The 10,973-nt window shown below is 35.6% G+C and overlaps 2 protein-coding genes across 2 annotated transcripts; both read left to right on the top strand.

The window, feature by feature from the left end:
* The first annotated feature begins 2,779 nt into the window (after positions 1-2,779).
* Positions 2,780-5,928, top strand: LOC123204683 (pentatricopeptide repeat-containing protein At3g12770-like). The gene has a single exon (XM_044621468.1). The coding sequence runs from the start codon at positions 3,253-3,255 to the stop codon at positions 5,704-5,706; it is 2,454 nt and encodes an 817-aa protein (XP_044477403.1). The 5' UTR covers positions 2,780-3,252; the 3' UTR covers positions 5,707-5,928.
* A 783-nt stretch (positions 5,929-6,711) lies between these two features.
* LOC123209716 (double-stranded RNA-binding protein 2-like) lies at positions 6,712-10,116 on the top strand. Its single transcript, XM_044627846.1, has 4 exons — positions 6,712-7,065; positions 7,884-8,131; positions 8,257-8,476; positions 8,765-10,116. Exons 2-4 carry the CDS (start codon positions 7,886-7,888, stop codon positions 9,997-9,999), a joined length of 1,701 nt encoding a protein of 566 aa, XP_044483781.1. The 5' UTR covers positions 6,712-7,065; positions 7,884-7,885; the 3' UTR covers positions 10,000-10,116.
* The last annotated feature ends 857 nt before the right edge of the window (positions 10,117-10,973 follow it).

Below are 10,973 nucleotides of genomic sequence, written 5' to 3'. Positions count from 1 at the left end.
GACTAATTGAAGCATAAAATCATGTGAATTTAATTGACTTTTTTGAAGGGTTTGCAGGTTCAGATTTAGAGACAAAGAGAAGAGACTATATTTAGTTTTTTTTTTCAAGTTTGGAACTGGGGTTTTTATAATCAGACAACATGCTTTAATCTCTTAATGTCAAATTTGAATGGTTCAATCGATCCATGTAAATACAATATATGTATATATTAAAATGTTTTTATTATTAAATCTGTAAATACATGTTATACTGTTCTTGACTCTGCATTATAACTTAGCCATAATCCATTACATTTGGCTAAAGTGCTTTTTAAGAAAAAGAAAAGTTTTGAATAAAAGTTTAGATTTTAAAAGTGGTCAGTCAAAAGTAAAGTTTGATCCACTTGTTACAATTTTTGGAATGACTATTTGATCTCTCTTAGTGTCAGTGATAATGACAAAAAATAAATAAATAAATAACATGATTCTGCATCAGATTTCAATTATTATCTTACCATTTCTACAACATCAAAAAGTCCACTAAATGCAGATATTGCAAAAATATATTTGACAATCAACCATATAAATATACAAGCTCTGGCAGTCTTCTTTCATTAAAAAAAAAATTCAAATGGCTCCTAGAACCTCCTTTCATATACCAATTTCCTATCAGGCAACATTGCCCATTCTCATTTGCATGTTTATTTCTTCTATCCTTGCTAAAACCTATGATTTTCATGTGAAACTCATCCTAGTTGACTCCATTGATTCTGCATACTTTTCGAAGAACCTCACTCTTGAAGAAAGATATCATAGACTTGTTGAACTATCCAAAGCTCATTTTCTTTATTTAAGATCCGTGATTTCTTCAACTTAAGTTAATGCGACGTTTGCACCAACAAAGCCTAACCTTAACGAAATGCAACCTTCTCTTCAACACACTGCCTATAACTATTATATTTCTTAGACTTTCATCGGCTCATGACCATACTTTTCTCACTTAATGGTGGATACATATAACAATTTAACATGGGTTCAAAGTAATGGATGTGTAAATTGCTTTCCATTAAGAGGAGGCAATTTCAAGTATCAAGAATCTTCAACATTCCATCCTTTGTCTTGTGACCACCTGCTTTGTGTTCTAAGAATTTGTCAGCAAGGGATTTGTCACTATGATGTGAGTTATCCCCAAAGCGGAACTAAACATTGGGTTGCACATGATACATTTATATTCTTAGGTGGTACTAGAACCTCTGAAAGGTTTTCTGTTGTATTCGGATGTGGTTTTGATAATAGAAATATTTCATTTGGAGATGATTCACTTAACAATGCGATAGCAGGAATAATGGTTTAGGCTATGGACCAAGATTCATTTTGATTTCAACTAAGGCAACATACAGGATTGCGGTTTTCCTGCTGCCTACCATCTTGGAAAGAACCAAACAGAACGTACACATACATACATTTTGGCAACAATGCAAACTTTGGAGGAAAATTTTCAAGAAGGGTTTAGAGTACCCAGATGGTGTTGGGCAGAGCAGCTCTAGACTGAACAGAAATCCTGCAGTTTTTAGGTTGAATCAAATTGGCACAGGCAGGTGCGCTATTGATTCTGGATGTCCTCAAACTTATCTTGCTGAATTTGCATATAGGACTCTTAGGGAAGAATTGGTTCAATATTTTCAACGGCGTTATGGTTGGCATCTAAAGCCAAATCATTGTGTTATACTTTTCTATACTCATCCTCCTTGAGGCAGAAGCTATCCTTGACCATCCACAACATTTCATTTTGAAGGAGCTAGCTTTGTCATAGGGCCAGACGATCTTTTCTTCAGTCTTGCTAATGAATTATGAATGCTTATAATGTTTGTCAACCATGCATATGAACCAAGCATACTAGGATCGTTTCAACAGGTAAATCACCGCATCTTGTTTGACATTGGAGCTAGAAGTGTGTCCTTTGCACCAGAACATTGTAGTTACAATTAATAAATTTATATTAATTTGTTTCATTATTGTTGCTGCTATCTTCATGTTATTTGAAGTTTCTACTCACTCAGAATTAACTTTGTGAGAAAGAGTTGAGGATAATGGAAAGATATCAGAGAAGCTTGTGATTTGCTCCTTTGCTCAGCTATATACACCCTTTGTCACAGTTCAAAAATGTATTATGAATTTTATCAATACATTAAGCTAGAGTCTAAGAAATAAGTTAATAAACCGGGATTGAAGATTGATATAAGGTGTCACAAATCTGATTAAATGCAACCATCTAAATATACTTTCTCAAATAATGTCCTTACATATCCAAAAAAGAAGACAGCAGAAGGCCCCAAAACTTTCCTTTGATATACTAGTTTCCTATCAGGCAACATTTGATCATTCTCATTTTCATGTTTTCTACCATCATGCTGGTTATAACCAATGGTATTCATGTGAAGCTCTTCCCAATTGCCTCCATTGATTATATTTGTTTTCCAAGAAACTTCAAACTTGAAGAAAGGCATCATAGATTTGTGGAACTATCCAAAGCTTGTGTTCTTCATCTGAACTCAATGACTTCTGCGAGTAATATGTACTGTGTATAACCATTATAAATCCTAATTTTCCTTCTGCTTATGGGCATACTCTCCTTACCTGGTCATACAGCCTTACCTACATTTGGCCAAAGTCTGGCAAATACTTTCCAGCTCTGAATATGTGAATCTGGCACGAATTAGTGTTGATAGAAATAGACTTTACATTGATCCCAGATTGTTTAAGCTGAAAAATGATGGTTCAGGTAGGTTTGCCATTGATTCAGGAGTTGGACCAACTCTTCTTATTCCTGATGTATAAAAAGTTTTGGAGCCATGTTGATCAGGTACTTTTTCAGATATGCTTGGCATCCTATACAAGGAAAAGAAATACCTCATGACCTTTGCCTTAAAGCTGCTTCTTCAAATGGCAATATTGATATTAAGACCCATCAATAGCAATCCATTTCCAAGAAGGTAATCTTGCTGTGCAGCGTAATTCTGCTTTTGAGTCCATTGGCAGTCTCTTGTGTTTGATTTTCCAAATTACAGAACAATCAGGACGAAACCTCCTGGGAGCATTTCAGCAAGCCAACAGTCCTTTCCTGTTTGATGTTTAAAAATCTACTGTGTCCTTTGTTCCTGAGACGTGTGATGAGAGGTAAAAGAAATTTATGACTATTTGTTTCATCTGAGAGCATCATCCTTATCATTATTCTCTTTAAATAATCTTCCAAAGCCCTTCTCATCTTCTTTTATGTCTTCACTGTTTCTACATATAAATCATTATATTCGCAAGCTGCCCTTGAAGCTTATTTTCACATTAACTTACAGTACTTCTACATTCCAATATGTCCATTTGAACCAAGCATCATCAGTTATTCACAAATTCTCTTCCCTCTTGCAACAATCTTCAAAAACCATTATCTTGGTCAAGTCTATCCATGCCCAAATCATCACAAATGCAGTATCCACTGATCAATTTTTGGTGACTAAACTTTTAAAGGTGTACTCCCAGTTAGGCCTTTTAAGCCATGCTTGTTATGTGTTTGATAAAATTCCTCAACCAACAGTTTTTCTTTGTAACGCCCTGGTTAATGGGTATGTGCAAAATGAGAAATACAAGGAGACCCTTGATTTGTTTCGATCGATGTGTTCTTTTGATTTGGATATCGATAGTTACACCTGTAATTTTGCACTTAAATCATGCACGGCATTGGGAGATTATGAGATGGGTAGGGAGATAATTAGTATAGCTTTTGATAAAGGAATAAATGACAATCGGTTTCTAGGGAGTTCAATTATTAAATTTTTAGTGAATTTTGGTGATATTGATGAAGCCAGAAGCGTTTTTAATGGAATGCTTGAGAAGGATGTTGTTTGTTGGAATTCAATGATTGGTGGGTATGTGAAGGCATGTCAATATGGCAAGGCCTTTGCTATGTTTCTCGAAATGCGCAAGTGTAGAATCATGCCAAGCACTGTGACTATGGTGAGTTTATTTCAAGCCTGCGGAGGCATGAGAAATATTGAGCTTGGAAAATGTGTGCACAGTTGTGTGCTTGCATTGGGAATGGGTGATGATGTTTTGGTGTTAACCTCTTTGGTTGATATGTATAGTAAGCTGGGTGATATTATAGGTGCTCGTTCTGTTTTTGACGGCATCACTAAAAAAAGTTTGGTTTCATGGAATGCAATTATCTCAGGATATGTTCAAAATAGTTCAGTGAATGAATCTTTTAAGTTATTTTGTAGATTAGTAGCAAGTGGAGGTGGTTGCGATTCAGGAACCATAGTCAGCCTTCTTCATGGTTGTGCTCAAATAGCTGATTTGGAAAGTGGGAAATTTCTTCATTGTTGTATTTTCAGAAGAGGTCTTGAGTTGAACCCCATTTTGAGTACTGCAATTGTGGATTTTTATTTGAAATGTGGTGCCTTAAAGCAGGCAAAAATTGTCTTTCACGGAATGAAAGACAGAAATGTAATTACCTGGACTGCTATGCTTGTAGGGTTAGCACAGAATGGACATGCAGAGGATGCCTTGAAATTGTTTAGTCGAATGCAAGAAGAGGAAGTTGCTGCTAATTTAGTTACTCTTGTTAGTTTAGTGCACGCTTGTGCTCACTTGGGCTCTTTGAAGAATGGAAAAAGTATCCATGCACAGTTCATGCGGCAAGGCTTTGCTTTTGATGCAGTTAACATGACAGCCTTTATCGATATGTATGCCAAATGTGGAAAGATAAACTCTGCTGAGCAGGTATTTAACAACGGATTCATATCTAAAGATGTTATTTTATGGAACTCCATGATAACAGGTTATGGCATGCATGGTCATGGACATCAAGCTCTCAGCCTCTATAGAAAAATGATAGAAGAGGGAATCAGACCAAATGAAACCTCCTTTATTGCCCTTCTGACTGCATGCAGTCACTCAGGGCTTGTGAAAGAGGGGAAGGCATTGTTTTCCAGCATGGAAAGAGATCATAAAATTAGTCTTACTGAAAAGCATTATGCTTGCCTAGTGGATATTCTTAGTCGGGCAGGACATCTTGAAGAGGCTGAGGCATTGATCAACCAAATGCCCTTTACACCTAGCAGTGCTGTTTTTGAAGCATTATTGAGTGGATGTCGAACTCACAAAAACATCGATATGGGAATGAAAACCGCAGATAAACTACTCTACTTGGACGCAATGAATCCTGGAACTTACATCATGTTATCAAACATATATGCTGAAGCAAGAAGATGGGATGCAGTAAACTACATCCGGGGCCGTATGATGAATCGAGGAATTAGAAAAACACCAGGATATAGTTTGATTGAAGTAGAAAACCAAGTCCACTCGTTTTTTGCTGGAGATGATTCACATCCAAAATGGGCAGAAATTTACAAGTTCTTGGAGAATTTGAGATTACAAGTAGAGGCCTTAGGCTATGTGCCTGAAACTAGTTGTGTTCTTCGCAACGTCGACACGCCAATGAAGATTAAATTACTGTGGATGCACAGTGAGAGATTGGCCATTGCATTTGGACTATTAAGTACACCAGTTGGAAGCTCAATCAGGATTACAAAAAACCTTCGAGTTTGTGCAGACTGTCACAGTGTGACTAAATATATATCAAAGATAGTTAAAAGAGATATCATTGTAAGAGATACTAACCGTTTCCATCATTTTGCAGATGGAAACTGCTCTTGTAATGATTATTGGTGAAGAGGGTTCTCCAAAAGTCTCTTTTTTCCAAGCCACAAAACCCTCAAGAATCAAAATGTTAGGCTGCTTAAGCATAAATGTGTGGTTTTCTGGTCAACATAGAGATATCTTTAAGATGAATATCGATGTTGGTCAAAGCTAAGGTTGCTCAACTAGATTGGACTTAAATAATTCATTTTCCCGACATAAATCTGAACCCCAACTAGAACTAATTAGCAATTACTGTGGCATTTATTATTTGCATCAATAGCATAAAACACTTTGCTTAGGTTAAACCTTGCTCTGTTTGTATGTTTAAAAGGCGGAAAAAGGGTCTCTGAAATCAAACTTTTTTGATAAAATGCTTTACGTATTAAGTTAAATAAGTAGATCATAAAATTATCATTTATTGAACCTTGACTTAAGAAATATGTCATAATATTATTATATATTAAAACTTGATCTAACATTAATGACTAGATTCAAATTTGTTGGCCTAACTCTATTTACTTTATGAACAATGTTAGGTACGTTTAGTTTTAATACTCAATTGAACATTAAAATATTATTTCATGATTGATATGTAGTTAAATACTAAAAATTGGATATATATAATATTATTGTTATTTTATATATCTCATTTTATTATCATATATGTACCTCAATTCACAATGTGCAATACAAGATACATAAACAAACTTAAATAAAGTCATGGGTAGATTTAAGTTGCAAATATACAGGACTCTAAATCAAAGGTTTTTTAATTTTTTAATAAGTACCCTTTTTCTTAGATAAGCATTGACTAATTTTCAATTCTTTCGAGCAATAAGATTTGGAAATTTGGTGCATAAGTAAATAAAAACTATAAAAGCAATGAAAACATGTTAATGGGTGAGTACAATTAAGTAAAAGTAAATCTTTAAGTCATGGTTAGAATTTTACATGTCAGACTACAAATCTGAGCTTCAAAATAACATTATAAATTATCATCACCACCAATTCTAGTTGGCATTGTAGTCTCTCACCCAAAATACACTTTCATCTTTGACTAGAAAAAGATTGTGGAATGGAGCTTGAAAAAAGCAAGAAAAATGGCCCCTACCAAACACTCCTTAACCACTACCAATATACAACACAAACGTGTGAACATTGAGAAGAAAAGTGTACCATAAAACACATTAAACAGTGTTCAGCTGCTTTGTTTCATCGTAAATTTCGTTTTTTGTCAGCACTCACTCAAGTAGGCGTGAAAAAATGACAATCCCACTTTACTTCTCTTACCATACACTGATTCTACTTCGTTTATTCACTACTTTTCCGCCACTTTCTCGCTAAAATCTGGCGGCTTAGCAAAATCAGGCTGCTCCCTGTGCTCAATAGGTCAGTTAAAGTTTATTTACTTCTCTGGGTTCATACCCAGATCGTTCAACGCCTTTTTGTTTCTGGGTTTAATTTCTTTGTTTTTTCATGGGTTTTGAGCTCATGTATTGTCATAAGTGGTATTGAAGTTGAAAGACGATAGCTTTGTTGTGTTTTGGGTTTGTGAAGGGTGTGATCGAGGTGGGTTTTGGATATTATGGGTTTGTTGAATCTTCGGTGTGTTTGATTGCTGAGAAAATGTACGATAAGGGAAGAGATTAGGGAGAATCTCTTGTTGTTGTGGATAAAAAAATGAATTTTGGTTTAGTTTCGGTAACTATTTGATAGCTCTGTTCTGTGAATTTTTAGGGCGCTATTTGGATTTGATATTTTGTTTAGTCATAAACTTGAGTTGTTCTTTATTGTTACTAAGTTTGGTTTTTGAGAAGCAAATTGGAGAATTTAAAGGCTGTTTACTTTCATTCCAGATAATCTGGCTGAAAATTTTGTGAATGGAAATGATGGTGGTTTTAGATAATGTTCCTTTTGCTTTATGTTTCTTTTTTCTTTCATTAGTGGAGACTGGACTTGAAATTGAAGTTAAGAAAAATTTTTCTCAAATTTTCTCCCTATAAGTTCAGGTTACCCAGTGTGAGTAATCCGCTTACATGTTGGTGAACTGGTTTTTTCATCCTAGATTAGTAAAAGACTTGATTAGTAAGCTAACTGATACTTGTGGAATATGATTTTTTTGTGCTGATAGACTCTTTCTCTCCCTCTGTCAAAAATATTAAACTAAATGTTTTTGTTTTTAACATACATTCGTTTCTTACATATAGGTATGTATAAGAACCAATTGCAGGAATTGGCTCAGAGAAGCTGCTTCAACCTACCAGCTTATTCATGTATCCGTGAAGGACCAGATCATGCCCCTCGATTCAAAGCAACTGTCAACTTCAGTGGAGAGACTTTTGAAAGCCCTACATTTTGCTCCACTCTGAGACAGGCTGAACATGCTGCAGCTGAGGTCGCCCTAAGCACACTTGCAAATAGAGGTCCTTCCAAAGCATTAGCTGCAAGAGTTCTGGTGAGTACAACAATATGTTCTGTTGCTGTTTCTTAGAACTTCATTACATTATCTGGAAACTTTTCATTTGTCTTTATTTCTTACTCTTAATCTGTTTGTGTTTTCTGCGCTTTTCTGCTGTTCAGGATGAAACCGGAGTCTACAAGAATTTGCTGCAAGAGACCGCTCACAAAGCTGGCTTAAATCTCCCAGTGTATACCACTGTTCGATCAGGGCCCGGCCATGTTCCTGTTTTCTCGTGCACAGTCAAGCTTGCTGGGATGAGCTTTACAGGGAATCCAGCTAGGACCAAGAAACAGGCTCAGAAAAATGCTGCTTTGGCTGCTTGGTCTACCTTGAAAAGATGTATGCATCTCGCCTTTCTCCAGTACCATTATGATCAGAGTCTTAGTTGCTTTAGAACAGGGAAGGCATGACTTCTGATTTGATAGCTATAGCATAATATTATGCCATATGATATAAATTGCATGGGTTGTTTTGATACCTCTAAAATGTTACCCCATAATAATACAGGCACCACCTCTGAATTTCTTTGGGTTTTAGATAATGATTCATACATAATCAGCATGTAACATAGTAATTGCTTAATTTTAGTTTACAGATTTATTCTAATATGTTTCACTGTTCATGTAGTGTCTCAACATGGCTCAACTGTATCTACTTCATCTTCTTCTCCCTTTTTAGAATCCAAATGCAATGACGAGCAGGAACAAGTTGTTATTGCTCGTTTTCTTTCTTCTTTGCAACAATCAGAGTCAAAGCACTTCATGCAAATTGACCGCCAACATGGACATCAGAGATTCATTCCTATGTGCAGAGGCCTAACCCCACCATCTTCAAGTTTATATCCTGAACAGTGCCAAAGTTGGGCCTACCCTAGTTTTTCCCCAGAACTGGCCTTGTGTCAGGTGTGGCAACAAGAACAATTGCTACAGCTTCAAAGCCACCTGTTAACTCTTCCAGTTTCACCAACTCCACAACTTGGTCCTCAGATTCTTCCCTATATGCAGTCTATTTTCCACCCAAGCCACCCTTTATGTATTCCAACAAGAAAACAACCATTACCTGTAGAAGGACCAAGGCTCACGGTTGCCACCTCCAGTTCATCGCTGTGCTTCTCAAGTAAGTCGGTTCCTGAGCCAATCAGAAGCAGATCCACAGTAACTATTCAAGAAATAAAGGAGGAGAAAACGGAAAAATCCTCCAAATTCCCACCATCTGTGGTTCCGGATGCATCTGTCTCTGTGTCCACCAATGCTGAATCAAGAATTGAGCAACCAATTCAAGAGGATGCCAATAAGAATATTGTTGATTTGGAAAGCAAAACTAGTGTGAAGCTTGAGAGCAAATTTAGAAATGTTCAATATGGGGGAAGTCAATCTGAATTGGCTTCTCATAGAAACTTGGATTCTGGTTTTAGGCTTGACAATCTGTGTATACAAAATCCACAATCTGCATCTAATCTGAGACAACAGTATCACCCAAGAGCAAGTTCTCATAGAAGTTCCAGACCACCTTCATCTGCTGCAGCTCATACTTCAATGAGAACGGTGGGTCCTATATCTTCAGTGAGGCCCCATCCGCAAAATTTGGCAAGCCAGATGCCTGCTCCACCAAGAATGAGAACCAGAGTTTCTTCATGTTCGAGTGTCCCCAGCACTGAAAGAATGAACCTTAGACAAGTTCATCCCAATTTTATGGCTCCGGCAGTAAGAATAAGAACTGTTGTACCAGTTTGTTCAGCTCCACCACCGAGACAAATGCCAAGTTCCATTCAAGAGGCAACAGTACTCAATAGAGAAAAGAAAGATGCTGTACAAGAAGATGCATCAACAGCAGCTTCAGAACTTGATAATCTTCATTTATAAGCAGAGTGTAGATCCTAAGATTCATGTTCTTTATTTGTTTCTTTTTCAGATATGAATTATTTATATTATCAGATACTTTGGCAACGCCACCTAGTAATAAAATTAAATATTTGTCTATATCTATATCTTTATAGAAATATTGAATCTATACTGCCCATACTTATTGAAGATGATCTCTTTGTTCTAAGAGGTACTGGAGTATGTTATGATTGTTGAATGTCTAGTCAAGAAATGCTATTTTATTTCTTGTGCTGGGTTAAGTATATGTTTTGGCGTCTGGTTAGTAAGATCAAACTTAATAATAAAAATGAAATTTGTTGAGTTTTCAAAGAAATAATTTTTGCTTGAGTCTTTTTTTTTTGAAGGGGATAATTGCTGCTTACAAATCTGTTGTCACTAGAGTAAAAGCTGTTGTTATTTGAGTGAAATCTTTGGTTGGCTTAGAGTGTAGAGACATTATTTCCAAAGCAAAAGCAACCAACAACTCATCATATGTGTAGTTTCAATTCTTTAATCCTTATATATATTTTAGTATTATTAAACTGTTGGATTTTGACCATTACTATTATTTAACAGTTGTAGTTTGGTGATACAGATGGAAGTAGTATATAAAAAACAAAACTTAGTAAACAAATTGTGAAATAACTATTGATTTATATGTTTCTTAAAGAATGGATTTCAATTGTCTTATTACAACTACTACTAGAATCACCCATTTAGCAATTTCTTAATTATTTTTATGAGTTAATTTATAGCCACCTTCAAAGGTTTTTCCTTATAGGGTGTATAAATAAAAGGACTTTCAAGGGTTTTGATCATGCTAGTAACTAATTTTACATAAAAAAATTATAACAATACAAAAACACATCAATTATAAATAAATATGGTAGCATGTTAATTGAATGGACATCATCTCAGTTGATATGTAACTTGGAATGGAAACTGGGAAAATAAAAAGTGAAAGTTAAAAAAGG

The sequence above is a fragment of the Mangifera indica genome, chromosome 2, assembly GCF_011075055.1.
Source record: "Mangifera indica cultivar Alphonso chromosome 2, CATAS_Mindica_2.1, whole genome shotgun sequence".
In the NCBI taxonomy this organism is placed as follows: Eukaryota; Viridiplantae; Streptophyta; class Magnoliopsida; order Sapindales; family Anacardiaceae; genus Mangifera; species Mangifera indica.
This window is presented reverse-complemented; position numbering and strand designations above follow the sequence as displayed.

Coding starts and splice junctions, on each gene's coding strand:
- LOC123204683 (XM_044621468.1), top strand. CDS start 3,253: ATGTCTTCACTGTTTCTACATATAAATCATTATATTCGCAAGCTGCCC.
- LOC123209716 (XM_044627846.1), top strand. CDS start 7,886: ATGTATAAGAACCAATTGCAGGAATTGGCTCAGAGAAGCTGCTTCAAC. Junction 8,132..8,256: donor CATTAGCTGCAAGAGTTCTG/GTGAGTACAACA, acceptor TCTGCTGTTCAG/GATGAAACCGGAGTCTACAA. Junction 8,477..8,764: donor TTGGTCTACCTTGAAAAGAT/GTATGCATCTCG, acceptor CTGTTCATGTAG/TGTCTCAACATGGCTCAACT.